We start from the raw sequence: 24,917 nt of genomic DNA, 5'->3' as shown, positions 1-24,917 counted from the left end.
ATCTTCTTTGAACATATTTTTAAAGCAAAATTTCTCAAACATGAATATACAGCAGTTGAGTGCAGAAAATGTATTGTGGCAAATGAATTGTGAAAAATGCCAATGAAAATTAGCAGTTATCAAATAACAATAACATGGGTAAATTATCTATCATGATTAACTAGATAGGCTGCCTCTTGAACTACTTGGAGATACTTATTTTCTTATCTAAAAATATATACTATATATATAAAAACAAAAGTCCTACTAGGATGATAATTTAAGAAATGAAATGATTACTTTGATCCTTTTATCAGTTCTGTATTATTAATAGGAGAGGTAATTAAATTAAACTATATGTATTTTGAACTATTTTAATATGCAGTTTCTCTTTAGTAATAGTGTGTCAAGATATTTTCTTGTCACTTTATAATACAGTAGAACCTCGAAAACTCGGCCTAATGTGGACCGAAGGGTGGCCGAGTTTGTGAAAATGCCGGGTTATCAGGAATGGGGTTAAAAAAATAAGTATGAGTGTTTTCTCAGAAAATACTGTACTGTACTTGTATGTATTGTTTACTTGAGAATATAACAGAGAATAAACTGCCCAAATACCCTTAAACAAAGGAAAAGTACGTCCTTTATGAAGGCATAGAGCCTTTACTACATGAAAATGAAAATTAATGATTACACTGTGTACAGTAATTTAACCTGATAAGACAGACCTCAGAAAAATACTTTATGAGAGCTTTTATACTTTCATAAAGCTGTCTATAATGAAAATTAATTAACTAAGGATTTTTTTGCCCTGCCATGGTGTGGCCGAGTTATCCGGAGTGCCGGGTTATCGAGAGCCGAGTTTTCGAGGTTCTACTGTATAACAATATTTTCTAACTCAATTATCAGTACTGATGATGATCATTAAAGAACCTTAAATCTGGTATCAAAATGTTCAATAAAACATTCAACACTTTTAATATAGATTTTATTTTTATAATACAGTGGAATTTGGTTATTATAATTACTTTGGGATTTATCTATACCAGTGGTGTCCAAATCTGACCCACGAACATATTTGACACATCACTTATAAATAGGCTACTTTTAGTATATATGGAATATACAAAATATTTATGACCTGCCTATCCTGTAACTTAGGAACAATTTGATCTGCCAGTCAAAAAGTTTGGGCACTGCTGATCTATATATTGATAACCAACTGATAACATTAAGCAAAACAAGTAAACAATAATAATAATAGTGAAAATTCTCATTTTATTGATTCTGACATTAAGAGAATATGTTAGAACAATTAAAAAATGTACAACTGGGAGATTTATTAATTATAATTATTATTAATGTTAATAATTATAATTTTAATATTAATTTATATGTTTTAAGAAATGCTAATTGTGTTAAAAATATCCGTGATGATAATAAGCAAAGTCTGCTGTAATGGAGATAATTTTGACTGTTGATGTTCCCAGAAATGATTAGTAATTCAAAAAACTTGTAGATGATTTGCATGTAAGACTTCATTGGAATGTTATTTTGTCATTTTATAATATTTGCTTTAATGTTGTTTTAATTATTTTATGTTCTTTTGTTTCTTTGAACATGGCAATGGTTATTTTATTACAACATTTCCAGTGAATAAAATTTCAACAGAAATGTTGTAATAATTACAAATAGAATTTATTACACTCAGATTTATTTATTTTATTAATGAATCAAATACTTTGCACTTAAATTTAATGTACTAAAGATTGTAATTAAATATGAGTAATTTTGTATTTCAGCAGCTGCAGTACAGTTGAATCAACAGAATCAAGGTCCAGCACCTGCTGATATGCAGAGAGCTTATGCTGCTCTTGGACTTCCTTATAATGCTGCTGGACCTACTAATATGAATCAAGTAATGCCAAGAAATCAAGCTGTTCCTTCTTGTAAGTTAATTCATTTATATTTGTTGTTAACTGTTCATAGTTCAATATCATCTGAATAATTTTATATAAAAATGTTAAGAGAGGCTGAATATTTTCGTTAATAGTTTCATAATTGATAATTTATTCAACAATTGATAATTTATCAATTATCAATTGTTGAAATTTTTTATATATCCAAATTTATTAATGTAAAACATAGAACTTTAAAGTCTTTTCATGAGTTCTGCATAATTTGCAGTATTTACTAGTCAGTTAATTTTTCAAAAGTAGTGTGTTTTTAAATCAATAAATTTTCATGAGTGGTCTGTTAAATCTTTGGTTACAGCACAATTTTTTAATTAGATAATTTAAATTCTTTACTCTATATTCTATTTAAAAAATAAAACATCATGAAAACAAAGTGTTGATTAACAAGGTATTTTTTTTTATATTAAACATGTAAAAAATAATAAATTTATACAGCAAATTAGATTTACAGTAATATGTATTATGTATTGCTTTGATATTACTCTGGAATTGAATTAAGTTGAATTGATATTGAATGTTCTTGGGAAGTCTTTGGAATAGTTTATTTTATTTTTTTGATTGTGTTTATTTTTTTAAAAATAATTACCATGCATCATGCAGCGCAATATTAAAATATTTACATAATTAGTTTTTTATAATGTTTAATAATTTATGTATATGTGTAAAGAAGACAAGGAAAGCTATTATTTTCATTATCAAAAAGAATTATTTTTATTAGTTAAATGATGTAAGGATAATGTTTTATTTTTTCATCAAGTCAGTGTACACTATGACACATGACAATAATCTTCAAACCCTTTTGGTCATTGTAAGTTCTTAAAACAAGGCTATTTATGTTTGTTCTGTTTGTATTAATTAGAATATTTCTTGCCAGAGGGTGATCATTTGACTGGAATTATGAATATTGACTTAAGTCATATAAATGTGACTCTTGAGGCATGTCTAGCTGTTAATCTACTATAAATAAATTTTTCTTATTAACAAAATATAATATAAACAATATATTTTGTTAATGATTAATAAATTATTTAATACATTGATTGCCAAAACTAGAGTGAAAAAAGTGAGTTAAAAATAACCTCGGGCAAAATAAAATTACTGATTTATTTGTTTAATAAAACTGAAATAAATATTCTTGATGAATTATATGATTTATTCTTATTTGTTTAGCTTTATAAGCATTTTTTTGTGCTGTGAATGGCTGATGTTGCTCAGTAAGTTACTTTATTGACCGAGAAGCAATGTTAAGCCATTTGTTGATGATATTATTATTCCATTGCTTTGCCTCAATTTGATTTATTGAAACTTGTTGATAGCTGTGCATTTGCTAAATCAAGTTCATCAGAATAGTCTATGCTTATTAAATACTAATTTAGATGAAAATGTGAAAACACAAAAAGAATGTACATTTTATTACTTGACTGCTTCTTGTTTTTTCTCTTGTTCTTTGGAAGTAAGCACAAAATTGTTATGTAAAACTTATCACTCAGATACACTATTTGATGAATAAAATAAACTTTATTTTGTACAATGGATTATTTTTGTATTTTTTTTTTTTAGTTGTACTCATTTTAACATTTTGTGTTTTTATATGTTTTTAGCTAGTTTTAACTTTTAAATTTTTAGTTTTACTAGTTTTTTTGCCCCTTCACTTTTGTTTTAAATACAGTCACATGTAAATATCATTTTAGTTTTAACAATTGTACAATAAGGACTGAAGAAAGGCAAATAGCCTGAAGTTCATATCTGTTTCATTGTACAAAATAAATTCAATTTATTCATCAAATAGTGTTCCTGTGTGATAAGTTCTACATAGCAAGAATGCACATTTTATATTACATGAAACTGAAGAAAACAGAAGGATGAGTTGCATCTAGAAAAAAGAGAGATTTTTCAGTATTGTTATGAAATCTTTACACTATACATTCCAAACACAAAGGGTTTGCCATTTGCAGTTCCTTGTGTTTGGAATATGTTTGAAAACTGTAAATCATTATAATTTTATAATTGTTATTTACTGTTTTTAATATAGTTTTTTCTATCATTAGTTAGTTATTTTTTTCACATTTTATGATATTTTCAGCATCAGATATCATACTTTTAAAAGGTAATATAAATGTACATAGATTGTTAACTGTGCATCATTGATGTGGTTCTGACTAAATCTAAGGTTGTCAGCCATATACAGTGGAACCTCACTTAACAAGCATAATTTGGTCCAGAACTTTACTCATAATGTGAAACACTTGTTAAGCAAAACAATTTTTACTATAGAAATTAATGTAAAATATGATAATGCGTTCCATGCCAAAAAAATACTCAAATACCATATTTACTTGCATATAAGATGAGGTTTTTATTCATTTTTCACTGCTTCAAAAACCTAGGTCGTCCTATGTGTGCGAGTGAAGGATCCTTTGCGTTTTTGCAATAATTTTTGTTAACCGTGTATAGTTCATGCTGCCATTATAGCAGAGTGCTATCGAGGTCAAGTTGAATGTCACTTTTAAAGAGATGATCCGAAAATAGCTGGTCACTTAGCAATGATTATAAATGTAGTTATTTTTAATGAATATTTGTACATTCTGAATCATTAAAAATAAACTTCTTCCTGTCACATGCATTATAAGCTTTTGGTTTTGCTACATGGATATCAGGTGCTGGAAAAGCAATCTTCATTTTAAATCCACTCAATGGATCAGAGGATGGTGTTTTGTGGAGTAAGAGCAAAAACAAGGAGAATTGTAGCGAAGCTTCGGAGAGTGAGTCTGAGTAGATGAAGATGATAGCGTCAAGAAAACATGGTTGTTTGCCTTAACATGTGCATTTGATGATAATTTATTTGTGATTAAACAAACTAAATTTAGAATTGTATTAATAAATCTAATTTTCTTTAATTTGATCTTAAAGTTACACCTTGTCTTATACGCGAGTAAATATGGTATTTTACGTATAATGTTTATTCAAAGAAAATTACACAATATACATTGTTAAGGAGAGTGAATCATCATCATCTTTTTTTCTAGCATGGAATGAACCAACCTAGAATGCAAATTCAATTTGCAGAGAACAAAAAATCACATAATAGCATGATGGAGCATGTGCACAATCTGGGACTTCCCCTTTTCTCATTGCTTGTTATGCGAAACTTCACTTGTTAAGCAAGTCATTTTTAAAAAATTTGATTTGCTCATTATGCAAGGTGCTTGTTAAGCAAGATTCCACTGTATGTCTGAAACTACTACTAAAAAATTTGGTGGTATCAGACATACAATCTAATGTGGTAGTTAACATGTTAATACAAAATAAATATATTAATATTTAAAAAGTTATTGACATCAAAATATTTCTTAAATTTTTTAAAAATTTGCAAATTTATTAAAAAATTATGAAATAAAGGATTATGAATAGATTTGTGTTTTCTCTGTAATTCGTTTTCATATAACTGGCTCTCTGGGTATCTGGAGTATACATGTGATGCATTACATTTTAGAATAAAATTTGACAAAATTGCCTTATAACAGGTTGTACACTATTTTTTTAATGTTGATTAATTATTGTATAGAATGGACTTTGGTACTTTGGAAAACATGTTACATGCAGGATCACCTTACATTTTCCATGGTTTACTTTTAAATTCTTATTTTGATGTTGATAGTGGTTCTTCTTTAGCAGCATGTCTCTTATTTTTAAACTTGATACCTTGGAATCCTCTTGATATTTTCCTGACTTGAAGCCTTTTAACTTGATTCTTTCTCTTTCCATGCATTGTATTCAAGTAGGTAATTGCATTCTCTCTCCTGAAGGAAACAAGTGGCAACTACTTCTTTTTCTTTCTTATGAGATTGTACAATATGCTAGGGTTGACTACAGCCATGTCCAGCACTCTAGTAAAAAATTGGCCAGTATCACTTACTGCATCTAATGGTGGTGGCATACTTTTCAATGTACTAGCGCTGATCAACTCCACCCATACATTTATTATAGGCATTGATTAAATTAGGTTGAGATATGAAGACTTTCCTGTGCTCTTGTCTGTTGTATCACTTAGCAAATGACAATGAAGCAATGTAGCAATTGTCTGATGATTTGTAAGTCATGAAAACTGCTCATCTATCATTACATTTTTTACCGTTAAAATTTTCTTAACTTTAAGAAATATTCAGTAATGACTGCTTCTCGGCTGTTTCAACTCCTTGAAGTTACAACATGGTATCTGTTGGTTTGATTCTCTTGAATAGTTTTCATTGTTCTAAAACTTGTCTGCTGGAATTCTGCCAATAGTTTAACTGGAAAAAAGTTATGAAAGTAAACAACATAACTATTTGAATCTTCTACAATTTCCAGCATTCTCTTCGTTGGAGCTGTTTCTAGTGGATTGTTATGATTGTTCTTTCTTCCTGTCTAGAGAAAGAAATTGTAGTAGTATCTTTCTGGATTTCATATCACCCTGAGCTTGTACCCAATTGTAATTGGCTTTTCTTTCATAAACTACTTCCTGCAACAGAAACCAAAATATTTTACTATCATCTCATCAACAGAGAACTCAAAGGTGAATATCCCAAACAGCATAAATTTTGTATTTACCATGTCAATTGGGTTTCATTTTGAAATCTTTCTGATCTTGGTTTTGAGCATCTAATGAATTGTCTGATAAATGAATACAACTTTTATTTTCTCTAAACTTGTTTATTGACATAGTGTCTTTTATCATTTTCACACCAATGACATCATCTTCAGACTAGAACCAACATTTGTTTGAGAATGTGTAGTATCTACTGAGTAAAAATATGTTCAGGAATGTCTTCATCTCTAGATAATGTAAAAGTGGATCATTTTTAACTTTTAAAGCAAATATTATTGTTTCCCTTGCTGTAAGGTTTATAGCTTCTTTGCTAAACATTTTTTAAAACATCTGAATAGTGATTAAAGTTTTTTATGTCTTTCTTGTTTTTGAATTTATTTTCAGCATCATTTGCTATGTTGTTCCATTTGTAGATAGAGCAAAATTTTTTTTCTCTTAGACTTTGGAATTGTCATTTGTTTCTGTTATTTCTTAGTATTGCATATAATTGGACTTGGTGATTCATTCACACAGGTCTTTATTTTTATTCTGAACACCATTCATATATAAGGCACTATTTACCTTTGTACTGTCTGTATTCATGGATACAGGAAATGAGATCTCTTCATTATTACTTTGTCTCTTCAGTTATATCTTCTGATGCTATAATACAGTGAATTTTGATGTAACCTGGAACATTACATCTCTTGGTGTGACAGTTTCTTCATTATCTCCATGTTCTGTTTATCTAAAAATCTCTCTTGCGTCTGCAATAGATAGTGCTTTGCTGTTACTTATTTAAAAAAAAAATAGTTTCTAAATTACACAAGGTTTATATTTCACAAGGCAAATAAAACATTTCAAGTAGTCACATCAAGTGACTACTTGAAATGTTTTAGAACATTTAGAACATTTTAAAACATGTTTTAAAACATTTAGAACATTTTGTTTTAGTTTTTGTCTTTGTTAAAAATATTTCTGAAAATTTTTAGTTTAAATTAATTGTAGATAGATTAAAATTATTATACAATTCAATGGTAGAAAAATATTTTAAATTAAGAAATGTTAAAGATAATGTATTAAGTGATATATTTTGTTATAACAGGACTGTTAACAGTGCATCTATAATTATTTTTTGCTGTTCTAAAGCTTTTACATCCCTGACAGAAAGATTTCTGATATGTCATTTTAATCAATCTCTAGCTTATTCTTCAATAATATAAAACAGTAAAAATTTTTACACTTATAATTATTTTATATTAGTAAACTTTAATGTAAAAATCTTCAGCTATAATCAAAGATCTTTTATGTTGATAGTATATAAAAAAACTTATGGGCAGTTGGAAAAAGACATTTGCAACAAANGAAATTGTTTTATCCAAGCTATTTTTATGTCACACATGTTATTTCAATTGCTCATAAATTTATGTATGTATTGTCAACATGAAAACTTTTTAATGTAAAAATCTTCAGCTATAATCAAAGATCTTTTATGTTGATAGTATATAAAAAAACTTATGGGCAGTTGGAAAAAGACATTTGCAACAAAAAAAGCTTAGACAGCTATTTCTGACAAAAAATACTTTGGGCAGTATATTAATATTTAGTTATTTTACCTTTGGCTTGTATAACAACTTTCATATGATCATTCACTGTATCAACAAGAATCTGGCACTTATTTGGAACGATTTTATCCCAAATTTACTTGATTTTGCTTTAAATCATTCACACTTCCATGAGGACTTTATCTTAATACTTTTTAAATTCTAGACCACACATTTGTTATTGAGGAGAGGTCAGATTGCTCGATGGTCATTTTAATATGTTAATATTATGTTGGGGCAGACAATCTTTGGTTCTTTTTGGAGTATGGCAACTTGCACTATCCTGCTGGAAAATAAAATGTCTTTGATATTGTAATTTTTTTAAATTACAGTAGCAGGTTTTCTTAAAGAATTTGTTGGTATTTTGCAGCATTTACTGATTCCTTGATAAAACACAATTTCTCAAAACTTGGGCTGACATGCAACCCACACCATTATGCTTGCTGTGAATTTTACATTGTATTGTAGAGAGTCACAATGGAGTACCTCTTTTTGTTTTTTGATGACTTTTTTTCTGTTGCCTCCAATGAATACTTCAAACTATATATCATCACTAAAAACAGCCTGCTTTCACTGTTTTTTGTCTAGCATTGGTAGTCTTTGGCCCACTTAAGTCGTTTTTTGTTTGTGTTTTTGTGAGAAATGGTTTTGCCTTTGTCTAAGTAAGCAGATCATGTCATAATTGTTAAGTAAAAATAATTATTATTTCTTACCTGATAGAAGATGTAGCAAAGTTTGTGAAGATGAATATGACAAGTTTAAAAAAAAAAACTTTTCCAGTAACCTTATACCATTTGTTCACTAATTCACCGAGTGATGCATCTCAATTTTTTAAAAATTATTTCATGAAGATGCTTGTGATCAGTCCTTGCTATAATTACTGGCTTTTCAGTTTGTTTGTTTATTTTTTTGATTAATTTTACCAGTTTTCTGATATTTTAAAACAATGCTCCATATTATGGATTTGTCAATTTTTATTTCTTTTGCAATTTGTCTTAATGATTTGCCTTCTGTATGGAAGATGAGGATTACTTCACATGTCAACACGTAGTGTTATCAGGTGCCATTTTTATTAAATTAATACACCTCAATAATAATAATAATAATAATACAGAAAAAATGAAATATCACATGTCAGCACAATTACATATTTAGGAACAGGTTGTTTAATGTACTGTTTGAGGTATTTCTTGTCAGAAATTGTTTTATCCAAGCTATTTTTATGTCACACATGTTATTTCAATTGCTCATAAATTTATGTATGTATTGTCAACATGAAAACTTTTTAATGTAAAAATCTTATTATAATTACAGCTTACTAATATAAAATAATTATAAGAATAAAAAAATTTTTGTTTCCTATTATTGAAGAATAAGCTAGAGATTGATAGAGATGACATGCTATCTGAGGTTTTTTTTTGTCAGTATTGTAATTTTGTAAAAGGAAAGTGGAGGATATACATGTTATTACATCATAAAAATACTTTCCATAGCAACTTAATCTAAAATGATATTATGGTCAATAACAATGAAATGTAATGTTTTTTTGTACCTTGCCATTTTAGTAATTTTATCACATCCAAGGAAACATATCTGTATATTTAATATAGATATTATTGGTAGTTTGGGCCACTTAAATTTTTGATAAATTTTAGAGGCATAATGGGAGAAGGAAGATTATAATAATCCAGAGGACATTTGAAAATTATGGTTCACAATTTGTTGATGATTTATGGATAACTAGCTGCAAGGACCCGCTTGCTGGGTTTTTATTTGTTTGTACAAGTTTGTAATATAGTTTTTGTTTTTTATATATAAACGACCGTTTTTCTAAGTAATCTAGAATCTAGCTGTAAGGACCCGCTTCACTGGGTTTTTATTTGTTGGCAAAAAGTAACGATAGTGAGGATTAAGATAATTACATTATAGCCAATCTTACCCATTTTCACAGAATGCAAGAATTAGGTCCCCCGTTTCTAGACTAATTAAGAGACCTGGTCCCGATTCTATTTCTGAACGTCTCCTGTTCACGTCCAGTAAAACGAACTATTTTCAACGTTTCTGGAACGTTACAATCGTTCTATAATCGAACCAATATTCGAATTTTATGTTTGAATTCAAATTCGAATATTGTTCGAATTAAATTCGAACAAATTCGAACATAATATTCGAAATAGAAAGCCACTTTCAACCACTTTCAGCCTCATATCTTCTGCACCCTTTAGCTATCAAGACACAACCCCCATAGTGCACGAACGGAGACTTGGGGCTACTACCACATACAAACACCATTCACTTGAGATGTGTAGTTTTGGCAGAAAAGTGAAATATAGGGACATACACGTCCATTTTATATATATATATATATATATGATGTGCTATCATGTTGAAATTTTTATACTTTCATAATGCCATCTGACAGTGTGTGTATCTAGTATTATATAATATTTAGCATGGAGTTGAACACATTATAATTTTGTAGTATAAATTGTATAAAGTTTAACAACAGAAATTGAACCAATTTCTGGTGCATATATCATATTTTTGCAGAATGACCAGCATGCTACATAAAAATGGGGGCAACCAGCGTGCCAGTTAAACTGTGACTAAAATATAAAATTAATCAAATATAACAAAACTAATTGTTAATGAAACATTGAAGAATATGTTCTTCTGAGTACAATAAAATTATAACATTGGAATTTGATGGACTTGAAATCAGGAAGAGTTTTTGTTACAAGACAATAAAACAATTAATGACTTATTTTCATTAGTAGTAATAGTAGTTGGTCACTGTGGGCTACACTGATCATCTATCCCAACCTTAAAAATAACATCTTTTTCTCAAATTTCACACAAAGCCAATGTTAATTGGTGTAAGCTGAGATAATTTACAGTGCATTTCTTAAATTTAATATGTTTATTTCTGCGTTTTTGAATCAAATAATAAAATACACATAAAAAAAAGCACTTTTAGAATTCCACGAGTATTTTATGTTGTTAGAAGACAAATGAAGAAATTAAACATATAATTGTAGTTTTTGATGTAACACTGACAATTTCAAGTTTTAGAAAAAAAATGGGTTCATATTTACATGACGTAATGTCTTTGTTTTTTTAATGCATTCTCTAGAGAGAGATCTATAACCTCACTTAAACTGACATTCTCCAAGATAAATCAGTATGTTAGTTTTTACCATATGGAAATATATGATTTCATGGTCTCCCCAGATAAATCAGCATGCCGGTCATTCTGCGAAAATACTATAATACAAAAGCAAACGACAACAGAATTGTTACCTAATGGAATGTTATTGGAACAAGATGTTAGTGGATTACTGCTTGACTCGACAGAGAGAGACTTCAGAAGAAGAATATAAAGAAAGAAAACATACATTAAGACAAATAGCTGTTTATTCTGATAACATTCTGTTGGTTAACTGTTCTGTCACATTTGGAAGAACTCTGAAGGAGTTGGAAAATATTTCTACAGTGTTTGTTTTTGTATTATACTCACTGGAAATTGGTTCAGTGTTTGTTTTATATCCCAGAGTGGAGTCGTGTATGTTTTAGTATAAAGTTTATTGTATTTTTTAAATGCATATTATATTTATATGTAAATATATGAATAATAATTTATTTATTTGCAGTAAATGAAGTACCACCTGGCCAGTGTTCTTCACAAACTATAAATCATATTGGTCAGACCCAACAATCTCTTCAGGCTCAAACTCCACCTCAGACTCAAAACCAGATGCGCCCCTTGGGTCCTGAGGGAGTAAATCAACTTTCTCAAAATTATTCAGTCTCTTTGGATAATAATCAGTTGCCTTTAGGTGGTAAAATGAAAGCTCCAGGAATATCCATGTTACCTCCTTCACCAAATCAAATTACTGGACCAGTACAATCAGTTTCCAATATTCATGGTCAAACTACACCAGGCAATAAAGAATGGCATCAGTCAGTGACAAGAGATTTAAGGAACCATTTAGTACAAAAAATGTAAGTAATAAGAATATTTTTAAATTAATTATTAATAATAGCAAAAATTCTATTAAATTTTATTTATTACCATAATGAAAGATTAGGGAACATTCTTAATATAACTAGCTCTAAAATTATTTGGAAAAACTATTTGAAAATTAATATGTAAGAAATTACACTTTATGTTAGTATTTAATAACTACAACTTATTCTGGAAGAAATTATTTATTGAATGTTGAAGAAAACTCAAATAAGTTATATTAAGACAACCATTTCTTAGAATTTATCTATGAAAATTTTTTTTGAAATATTTGAATTGTGTCTCATTTTATTAAGAATGCCTGAAATCAACCAATTTAACAATAGATTTTTACCTGTTTTTAAATTGGTCAATATTATAATTATAATAAAAGTAAGTACTATGTGTATTGTTATTTGATGTTAATGCCTTACAGTATTTGCAAATAGTTACCATAAAATCATTTATTATATTTTGTGGGTTGATAAAAAATATTTAACAAAGGAAAATGTTTAATAACTTAAATTTTTCATTGACAAATACAATAGTACTTCTGGTGTGTGTAAAAAATATATTAATTTATATATTTAGTTTTTTTCACATCAATACTTCATACTTTTATTGTTATTTTTTTATAAAATTGCAGCAAGAAATTCATAAATTCTTTGTTTTTAAAATGATAAAAAGATGACTTATCTTAATAAATAATTTCTCTTTTTTGAGATTTTTATATTTGTAAAAACCAAATACAAAATATTTTTTTATGGATTAATTAATTAATTAGATGTAATCTTTAAGTGATTCATGTGCTCATTTTTAAAGTATACTGTTTAAAAAAATTTGAATATAACATATTACAAAAATAATATTCATTTACTTTAATAATTTAATAGCTGCTTTAAATTGTAAGCTATTTGCATTACAGAGACACACTGACAAAGCAATCTTTGTCAAAAATATAGTAAAACCTGAATAAAATGAAAATATACCTAAAAACAAAAAACTTCAGAATGGAGCAAATTTCTACATTAAGTTTTACTATAAACTTGAAATCTGTGTGGTATGGAAATGGAATAGATTTCTGGGTACAGAGAATAAAGCAGAATTAAACTTGAATAAAGCAGAAAAATTCGCTTGTTGACAAAGAAGTAAAATCATCTCCAAGTATGAAACATTGTCACCATAGATCATGACAAAATGTATTCCAAGAATGATCTTAAATACTTTTGGAGAAACAGAAACCATATGACAAGGTTACATAAAAACATAATCTTTCTTAACATTAGTCCTTGTTGGAATTAATCAAGGGCAGAATTGATTACTTTTAGGAATTGAATGAGTTTCTGAGAACTGAGTTCTTGAGAACAGTTGGCAAATGTAATTCATTGAAATCAGTGAGAATAAGGTAAACAGCTTTATCAATTTACTTTGTATGGAGTAGTTAGTAGAGAGGTTGAGGCCAAAGTTTTCATCTCTAAAACATGAACTTAGAACATCTAGTGCTGCCATCTTAGAAGCCTAGAAGTTTGACAATGATGATTGGAATGTTGAGCATCGTGAGTAGAAGTTCAGCTTAAATGTCTTCATTTTTTGTGTTTTGGGTTAAAATTATGATGTATTTTATGAAAATAATGATTATTTATGCATTTATGAACGACATTGTAAAAATAGACTATTTTAATCTAGAAATTATTTACTTATTAAATTCTTTTTCAAATGATGTAAAGTGCCTATAGAATTTTATAGTTGTGTTCATAATAGCTTATCATAATACTGTAGAAGTAGGTTTGTTCTTCCATGGAATATACTATCAGCAGCATAATTTGTTTGTAAATTTCTAAAATAATTCCCCAAGTTTCTTTTGGATTGAATCTCATATGGATTTCTAGCAACCACTTCCCCCAAAAAAGTATGGTAGCAATCACAATGCTAATTAAAGTCAAAATAATTATTTAGTGTTATAAAACATTCTATAAAGATTTTAAAATAGTTTAAATTTTTTTTTAACCATTTCTGATCACCATTGTTCTTGAGTGCATTTGCCATTTTACAACCTGTCTTGTGATAGATACAAGCCAAATGATTATCTTAAATATTTGGGCTATAAATTCACTAATTTTAATAATTACCACTAGTAGAAAATTAGTATTAGACATTAGGCACCATTTCTTATCTAAATTAATAATTATAATTTAGAATTATTTGGAAGAAAAGAACTGGCCTGGGGCAGGGCTTGAACTTGCAAACTCTACTTGCCGTGTGATGCGCTTACCAGTTGCGTCACTAGTGTTAATATTAAAATTAGTGGATATATAGCCTGAGCATTTAAGGTGATCATTTGGCTATGTATCTATATATATATTGGGTTTCAGGTTGTTTAATATACTTATAAATCTCATGATATATTGCACAATGTAAACATGTACTGTACTGCAATATGTTTTGACTTGAACCACAATCTTTCTAGTAACTAACTAGTACCAAGTATTAGTGAACAAGCTGATTAACATTATTACTACTTACAGAGATTGAAACTTATGATTAATTAGAGTACAGTGGAACCTCTATATATATTTGTCAACCTCTATATTCGTAATATTCGATATTCATCACATGTTGATGACTTCTTTTATTTTTTCATATTCGTCAGTATTTTATGTATTCATCGTCATTCCCAACACTGGAAGTGGCACTACAGTTGCACGCCATCGCCAATCAGCTAGCCGTATTAGTTAGCTGTGTGTTGTCGTGTGTGTTGTTGAGTTATTGAAAAATAATCAATGCGAGAAACCAAGTTCCACTTGCTCCAAAGTGGCATCCAAATGTTGCTATAGTCAACCAAAATACAAATGAATTCAATGATAATGTAATTGCCTACTTTAGAAAAGTTTTAAAAAGCAGACAAAAAACACACAACACTGGACAAGTTCTTTATTAAATCAAGTGCTACTGAATCAGTAAAACAGACCCCATGATCATAATTGGAATTGCCTAATGTTTTAATTGATATGTCTTCTTCTAAACAATAATACTATATTAATATTGTTCTTTTCCTTCTACCACTATACTGTATTTATTTAGTACAATAAAGACAAAGATTTACAAACAACATAATTTTTATTTTTGTACCTTTTTTTCAGGATGGGAACGGATTAATTGAATATTAGTTATTTATTATGAGAAAAATTGTTTCTATATTCGTAATTGTTTCTATTCCATATTTGTTAGGTCCTTAGGAACAGATTAATAATGAATATTGAGGTTCCACTGTATTAAAATTTTTAAAAAAAGTTAAGCCACAGAATGTCTTTTTATTTACTGTAATCTGATTAAAATTTCCATCACAGAGCAAGATCTTAGTTTTTGGTTCTTGAATTGGACTTGTTTGCTATTGTGTGAACTCATAAGGATTGTATTCAGAGGTATTTTAATTCTTAGCACAAATTCTTGAGAATAACAAGAAACTTTTAGAATTGAATTACAATAGTTTTCAATGTTGTATTCATATATATATATTTTAGTTGGACTCACTTTGGATTAATTTGGATAGGCATATACATAAAAAGTTTTTTATGTATATGCCTATATAAAAGTGACTTTACTATAAAATGAACCTAACTGTATGACATATATCTGGTGAAGTTTAAAAATAAAAAGAAAAAAAATACAGAAATCTGCCAAAATGAAAAACATTCATTACATTGTGATTTTGGTTCACACAGGTTTTATTGTAATAACAAAAAATGATAAGAGGAAAAATAATTAATAAAATGCTAAAATACTAGATAAAAGTTTAAATAAAAAAATATAATATATATATAATACATTATACACACACACACACACAATTTATATAATGTGTGTATCTGTGTGTATGATAGTTATTAGCAACCTTTTTGTATAAGGATTTTTTTCTAGGTTTAAAATGTCAAATAATATTAACTCTCTCTCAATCTTTTCTAACAGTCCGAATAGAATCATGTAAATATTATTGTTTCTAATTAATGTGTTCTCATTTGAGCTATTTTGTTTTTGGTTTCGTTCAGAAAAAGCATTACTATCCTCTCTAACTATTTTTTCTTATTTCCTTACATATACTGGTACTTATAAAGTAAGAACTGTACAATAACTCTACCAGCATTTTGCATAGCATTATTTGCCATAATTTTTCTTTCTTCTTTGTATTGTGTTGCAAATGTTTGGAAAACTTTTTTTAAGTAAAAATGTTCACTTTACAGTTTCTCAAAGCAGATTTTTAGTGAAGTTTTGTTAATTTCATTATGACGCTTTTATTTTATTTTTACTTATTAGTATTTACAGCAAATTAAACACTACATACCATACATACAATCTTCCATCAAACAATGTGTATTTGAATTAAATACAAAACAATGTTTTCTGCCTCTTTTAGGTTGTTCTGTTTTATATTTAATTCAAATGCACATTATTTGCTGGAAGATTGTATGCATGGTATATAGCAGGGGTGGCCAACAAGTCGATCACTCACGATGTCTTGTCTTGATGTGTTACACTTGTAACGTAACGCAACACGCAAATGTGACTGTAGTGATACTCGACCTTTGCATCTTCCCTGAGATGCGGTTTTGTCGGTCCAAGTGCAATTCATTTGTGTACAGTTGTAAAAGGGAAATAAGAAATGTAGACAAAGGATTGTAAAACCAAAAAAAAAAAAGAAAGGCCGGAAAAGGAACAGGGAGAGTAGGTCGGGACATGGTAGAGAGAGGAAGGGAGAAGTAAGTGGTGGTCCCCAAAAGTAACAATGTTGAGTTTCAATTTTTCTTTTGTTTAAAATGTAAGTACCTTTTATTCATGTTTTAAATTAAATTGTGGCTTTTCTTATCTATCTAAACATAGTATGTATTTCACACCTCCCCCTCACCACTTAGACTATGCCTACAACAACAAATCCATCGTGACACATTTTTAAGACAAAAAGTAGATTTTATGTATACAAAAGTTGGCCACCCCTGATATATAGTGTTTCATTTATCTATGTTTCAGCTGGTACATACTTTTATGTTGTAGTATTTACAGTACTTGTAAGAAAATTACTACAAAATTAATATATTTTATTCTTTACGAGATTGTTAAATCAATTATATATACAGTCAACTTACATTGATACAAATTTCTAAGGGAACAGTTGTTACTTTTTTAAGAAAAATTTGTAGTAATGATTTTCAGGTCAAGGTTGTATAAGTTAGGAAGTTAAGACTTAATTAATTTACTAAATATAGTTAATAGTTAAATAAAATATATTTACAAAAAAACATAGTAATGTTCTAAATGATTTTCAAATCAAACAAAATGAGGAAGAGACTGTATTTGCAGTTTAAGTATGGAGCACAAAACAAAGCTAAAAAGAAATCTGTGGTTATATTTTTTTATTTGTGTATACAGGTATATCTTGAATTATGTTGTTGTTGATTATATGTCGTTTGTCAAAAAAATATATGGAAAAATAAAAATGAAGTTTAAGTCATTTTATTCAACTTTACATCTGTCCACCACAAATATTGAAATCATAATATCACTAGAAAAGTGTTAAAAGCACATAAAATCATATTAAAATACATACATTTACAGTAAATGTTAATATAATCATCATAAATCATAGAGAACGAAATATGAAAACATTTGTGACTCTGTGTTGTCATTTTATTTAGCGGTCTTTAAGAGCTCAATATTGGCATTTTCCACAGTAGTTCCAATATCTACTGTTTAGCTTCATTGTCAGCGCCTTCGTTATTGTTAAATTTAACATAAATTAGTTTATTTTTTACTATTGCAAAATAATTTTAATAACTGTATTTGTTATTTAACCTTACAAAATCATCATATTTTATAATGTCTTAGAGCAAACCACATTCACAAATAAAGAGTCCGTGATGTACTGTAAACATCGCCAAATTGTAAACATGTATATTTACAAGTATGTGCGTACTGTACATATATTCGTAAATTTAGATTACTTTTTTCCTGTACTGTAATAAAAACTAAAATTTATTTGTTTGAAAGCTTAAAATAGATTTTTATTAATCATATATTATTAAAAATGCATTTATAATTAAAATACAGAACTGGGAATGGTTATTTGTGGTTTAGCCTAGTGACAAGTAAATTTAACTTAAGTCGTTTTTTGATATAAGTTGCCTCTCCTGGAACAAATTACCAATGTAAGGCGAGGTATACATGTAGTGATGGGTTGATTAACTGTAATCTGAAAAATTGGACATTTTCTGGGAATTGAGCAAATCTCTTCAAGGTTTCCAATTCTTAAAAATGATTACTCCACATTTTATAAGAAAAGTAATCATTTTCAGTTGAAGATTAAAAATTTTTTAAATTACAATATTAACAATTAAATATTATTTAAATTTTTTAAAATTAAGCCAGGATGATTTAATTTACAATAAAGAAAATAACTCTCTAGTAGACAATACATACATAATGTGTTTTTATATAATCAGTCCTTTCTCACATTATGTATGTATTGTCTACTAGAGAAAGTTATTTCCTTTATTGTAAATTAAATATTGGAAACTTTCGTGTCAAAAAGCAGAGAGTACCCAACGCCCCATACATGAGGCACCATCTATCACGGCAAACTTTTTTTTGTGTAGTCAGAGCAATGAGAGATTGTACTTGGTTGATACTAATTGTCCCAGTTTTAGTGGAGATTGGATGATTTTAGGGTTTCCAATGTGCCAGTATTGGGCTGGCTTGACCAGCAATCTGTATTTTGAATATATACTAAAAGCAAAATGGTTTATCACTACTGCACACAAATAATATAAACTTAAAAATTACATTTGATTTACAATTGGAAAATTTCAAAATAACTTTTAAACAGTTTTTAAAAATATTGTTTTAATTTTTAATTGGTTTTGGTGTAAAAGCTAGAGTTTTAATTATTTTAAATAATTTTTATTTATTTAATTTTTGCCTGCATTTTTTTGAATCCTTAATTACAATTTTTTAAATTAATTGCAACACTATTTTTCTGGCTGCTGTTATATATAACAGAGGGAAAGTATAATGATTGATCAAAAATGACCATTAGATTTTTACATTTTTGGGCTTGGGACCTTGAAATGTCAACAAATGCAAAAAATTTAGGATTTTTTTTTCTGTATGAATGTATGTATGTTTGTGTGTGGGAATGATTTTGTTCACTCTGTTTGAAGCTTAATAACGCCTGTGTTTTTTGTCAAAAATATCTGAAATTTTGCAGGGAGATTTGTTTATTAAGAGGATCAATGCTATTAAAATTTGATGGTTAAAGGGTCAATGGAGGGGAACATTTGGATATAAAGGGGTGGTCGTGTCGTAACGTCAGTAAGGTTGGACTTAATGACGATTTTACTCATTATCAGCATTTACAATGTTTTATAAAAACCCATCCCTACCTTCAAAATTAAGTTTTTTGCCATATTATAACAATTTAAAAATACAAGTTTTTAAAATAAAATATAACAGATGGTGCCACTAAATGTTGCTGGAAAAGTTAAGCAATTCGTTGCTGGATTTTTTTTGTGCTAAAACATAACTATAGAAATTGTTTGTTGTTTTGCACGAAAGATAATCTTCTTCTTCTTTAATGCTGCCGAATGGCGGTTGCGACTTCATTTTGATATTGTTCTCTGTCTAGCACTGTGCTGTTGTCATGTGAAACCAGGTGTTGATGTTATCTAGCCAGGCCGTTATGTTATCTTTTCGAAAAAATTTCGAAAAGATAATCAAATTTAAATTTATTTAAAATTTTTTTTAGTAATCTCATTAATTTTTGTTTCATAAATTTGCCTGCCTTTTAAAAATTTTAATTATAAGTGAGTTAACATTGAATTATTGGGCTATCTAGTTTCAATTCAAGGCCAGTGGTTGGCATAAAACGACTTTCCCATTATAATTATGAAGGTTTTTGTTATGATTTACAGATGATGCTGTAATATGTTAAATTTTCAAATGTGATTTATGTGATTCTGAGTAAAAATACAGTAGACCCCCCATAACGTGAAGATACGTTCCTCGTTATACGAATTTTGCGTTGTAGGAATCCTTAAATACGCGAGCCAATCGCAGCCCGACACGTGTGAAGTTTATGGACTACGGCTGTTTGAAAGGTTTTCTTCCGTAAAATTAATCGATTGTAGACTAATTCGACTCAACATTTCCAAAACATGTATAATTTTTTGGGAATAATCCGTATAAACTATGCTATAAACAAAAAATTGTAGGAATACTTACCGAGTGTGCACTGTTCTTCTTCTTCTTCTTCTTTGTTAATATGGAGATTTTAGCTCTTTCTAGGCTCTTTCTCCGAATTCCCCACTCTCAGGTTCCCTTACTTAAATCGTCCAGTTCGTGCGATGTATGCTTCTAACGCCATCACTAGATGGCGGGGTGTGATCTGNTGCTGTCCCATAATCTTGATCTGAAAGTAGACTGCATTGATATTTGCATTTATTTTCACATGGATGATATAAGTTTGCCATAAGCACAATTCAAGTTGTCATGAATTCTTTGAAGAAAACACACTGCACTGCCTGACAAGATTGGAGCTACATGTTGCCCCCCCTTTTTTTAGAAAATTGAGCACAACTTTTTGTGTATTCATTGGTTTTGTGCACATTTTCAAGATTAAGATATTCATAAATAATCCCTTTCACTGTAGCTTGTGATATTTTCACAAGCTTCAGTCTTTTGGACAAACTACTTTGTGTAGCAGGATTCTTCTTGAGAATACTGGCATGGATTTGTTGGGTCTTCTCTAAAGAATGGATTGGCTGGGATAACATCTTTGCTGTTTCTTAGGAGGCATATAGTTTTCCTGAAGCACCCAGTTGCACTTTTGAATAATACTACCTATACTTGATTTACTTATGTGAGAACTTTTTCTGAACACTTTTTTACTAAATACACAAATTCACACCGAAATGCTAATTCCAGCAGTAAATGAGCAAAAATAAACTTTATATAGCGAGCATGAAGGGAGGTTGCGTTAACTCCAACTATATTCCAGTTCCACAATTGTGGAAGTACTATTTACAATACCACAAAGCATAACAATAATTTTTGACGTGTAATTATGCATTTAGCTGTAGGCAATGTAAAAGAAACAATTTTCCTTATCAAACATCGTTTATACATTAAGACATCAGGCTAACTTTTACAACACAATATATTATATTATTAATGAATTTATTTATAGCTTATAGTTAAAAAACAATTTATTTATATATTGTAATATGTAACAATCTTTGTATTCAAAAGCGTTTAAATGTTTAAAAATTAGAACACAGCTATATTCGAAAACTAAAAGTTTTCAAAAGATAGAACTGTTTTTTTTTTTTGGTTGTATGCATTTTTCCCAACAAGGGCCTCTGAAAGACTGCCAAAAATGTTTGAATATTAAAGTTTATTTTTGTTTATTTACTGCTGGAATTAACATTTAGGTGTGAATTTGTGTGTTTAGTATGTAGTTCCAATTTATGTGTGCCAGTTTTTTTTTCACTTTTTTACTATCCTGAAAAGGCTATATTTGGCATTGGATAGTCCAAGTCCACAGATGCTCCTCTTTCCAACATGCTGTTATTTTTATTGGCCTAATTGTTTTTCCTCCTGGCATTTAAAAAAAATTTTTAATATTCCAGAAAGTTGGCTGATTTTTATGTGCCCACATGATTTGGTTCATATTTGCATAAGAAATTTTCCAGTATTAACTGATTCAACCTCTGTATTACTCAAGTCTGAAAATTGGTGATGATTATTTTTTCATATTGTTATTGCAATTTTTAAAATTGAAAATGTTTTGAAAATTAACTTCAAAAAGCATGATTTTAAATTAGTATTGATTATAAAATTATTCAATAACAGTTAAATAATGGTTTGTGGTTTTATTAGATACAATCAATGTTTGTGATAAGATAAAGACAACAAAAAGAATCATCTTATTAAAATTGAAGTTGTTGTCCATAGATATTTTAAGATAACTATTTGCAAATACTCAAAACATTTTATTTTTTTACTTTTTTTATATTGTCTGTATATATATTTATATGCTTTTAAATATTAAGAATTTAAAATAAATATATTTTTGGGGACTTTTTCAAGTGATGATCTGTCTATTGTTAGATGTATAAAAATTAGGAAGAATATAATAAATATGTTTATATAAAATTGAAATTAAGATGAGTTCATTAGTTTTTATAATAAAGCTTATTAGAACACAGAATGAAAAGAAATTTAAGTTATAGATCAAATTTCTTCTACAATAAACAGTTTTTTTGTATTGCTATTCATTTTCAAGAGCTATTTCTGATTTATATGTTTAGACTGATTATTTCTTGATTATAGATCTAGCAATAAGACATGAAAAATAACTGAATTTTTCAATATAATTGTAATAAGAATAAATCCTCTGATGTTTTGTCTCTCTTAAAATATATACTTGGTAGAGTCAAAAATAAACCAAATTTGTAATATAATTTTTATTATACTGACAGTACAAATATTTATAGAAGACTAACCAAAATGAACATCTGCATCTACATACATCTGTTAAAAATGGCAACCATTTATTAAAATAGTTGTGTAGCCTGTTCTGTGTTATCTTCTTGAGTGCAATCACCACAGCATTTTTTTCTCTTTCATGTACTGATTTGAATTTGTGACTTTTCAGAAGTATTTTGATGCATATCATTATTTTGATGGTAGTCTTCTTTAAATACTTGTAACATAATAATAATATTTATATTAAAAGTTTGGTTTATTTTTTATATTACCCTACCAGATATATTTTCTGAAGTAGAATCTTTTAGGTATGTATGTATGTACAGTACATATATCTGGAGGAAATGGCTACATGTCACTTTTTATGGCAGTATAAATTAACACTGATAGAAGTGTAAAAAATAAATATTGTTGTATACTAGATCTGTGCTACTCAAACTACAGATCAGCATTGGTCCCTAAACAGTTTATTACTGGGATGTGAGATTTTACTTAAAATTCATAATTTTATATATTACATTAATAAAACTGTCTTTTAGAAAATGTTGTTTTATTACTTTTTGTGATTATTTAAATGTTTAATGTCAGAGGTGGATCAGCAATCAAAATTGCCCTGAAAAATTACATAATGCCCAACAAACCCATTTTTTCAAAATGATTATAACCAAAGTTTTTTTGTTTTTATTGTCTAAAAATTAAAATTAAAAAATTGCATTTGAACTGTGCTTTCTTCATTTTATAATTATTTTTATTTCACAAAATATACTGATCCACAAGGGATTGGAATGAAGAAAACTGATCCAGGAATACTGAAAGTTTGAGAAGCACTGTACTAGATTATAAAATATGAGTTTAATTATAATTAAAAATGAGTATAAAACAATCTTAAATTAAACTTTATTTTTTAATTTCAATTATGTGTTACTACAAAATATATATATATATATAATCAATATCTTTGTGTAATTTATATATTTATAATATTGAAGTAATATTGAATGCAAATTATGATTTTCTATAAAATGTAAAATTAATTATATAATATGAAAATATTAGTTTTAAACATTTATTTCTTAACTGAAAAGTTAAAGCTGTTTCAGTTTATTTTGAAATGATTTTAACTTCAAAAACTATAGTAATTCATTAAAATATTACATCAATATTTTTGTTAGAGTTGACATAAGCTTGAATTTAATTTTTTTTTAAATAATAGAAATCAAAATGCTGATATATTGTTTGTTCATTTTCAAATTAAATTTTATTCATTAAATAACATTTAAGTTTATATAATATAATAGCAAAATAAGGAAATTTTAATGATTATTTTGAATTTAAATTAAATATTTCAAATTATTAATGGAGAGTATTATTGAACGTGATTATTAAAATTGGAATGCAATGAATTAGTTAAATTTTTATATCTTTTGTTTCATTGATCTAACATTTTCAATTCCTGTAAAAATTAATTTAAAAAATTATAAACTCCCTTTTGTAATATCTGTTATTGTGTTAAGAATTGTCCCCTTTATCGATATCCTCACTGCTTTCCTTAACAGAACAATCCCAGATGTATTAGACAGAAACTCTTTAGACAGAAATTCAGATCAAAAGTAAGGCTGTTATTTAATGTATTTAGAATTTAAATGATTTTTTTAAAAAGTGTATTTTTTATCCTTATTATTGCAAAAATATTTTTAAGATAGGTATTAAAATAATACATACTATAAATATAAAAATATAATGATGTGGTTATAATGTTTGTCTTTAGAGTTCAAGCAATATTTCCAATGCCTGATCAGTCTGCTTTGCAAGACAAGAGAATGATTAATCTAGTCTCTTATGCCAAAAAAGTTGAAGGAGATATGTATGATTCTGCAAAGAGCAGGGTGAGTTTTATGAATTGAAAAGAAACAGTTTTTCTTAAAATAAATAAATAAAACAATTTTTGTATCAAAATGGGAAGTTTTAAAATTTTAAATAATAATATAAATTGAAGTTATTTACTTTAGTTCATAAGAGATTAATTAGTATTTTAAAACTCTTTTCAATGTTTTGCTAATTTGTTGTTTGTTATGGAATGTGGTTGTTTCACTATACAGTAGATCCCCCTATAAGACGGTAGATACGTTCCGTTCTTTATGAATCAATTTTGTAGGAATCATAGTTTACGGACTACGGCTGTTTGAAAGGTTTTCTTTCATAAAATTAATCGATTCTAGACTAATTCGACTCAACATTTCCAAAATACGTATATTTTTTTG

At 27.9% G+C, this 24,917-nt stretch overlaps 1 protein-coding gene across 1 annotated transcript in view; it reads left to right on the top strand.

Moving 5' to 3' along the window:
- The window catches only part of LOC111632129 (CREB-binding protein-like), a 68,959-nt gene that overhangs the window by 18,385 nt on the left and 25,657 nt on the right, over nucleotides 1-24,917 (top strand). The window contains exons 4-6 of the mRNA XM_023376498.1: nucleotides 1,779-1,925; nucleotides 11,771-12,122; nucleotides 24,425-24,542. Coding sequence (XP_023232266.1) covers nucleotides 1,779-1,925; nucleotides 11,771-12,122; nucleotides 24,425-24,542 — 617 coding nt within the window. The remainder of the gene's footprint in view (nucleotides 1-1,778; nucleotides 1,926-11,770; nucleotides 12,123-24,424; nucleotides 24,543-24,917) is intronic.

Source organism: Centruroides sculpturatus, unplaced genomic scaffold (assembly GCF_000671375.1).
Source record: "Centruroides sculpturatus isolate CEXI.00-Female unplaced genomic scaffold, Cexi_2.0 scaffold711, whole genome shotgun sequence".
Lineage (NCBI taxonomy): Eukaryota > Metazoa > Arthropoda > Arachnida > Scorpiones > Buthidae > Centruroides > Centruroides sculpturatus.
The sequence above is the reverse complement of the archived record's forward strand: the minus strand, read 5'-3'. Positions and strand labels throughout refer to the sequence as shown.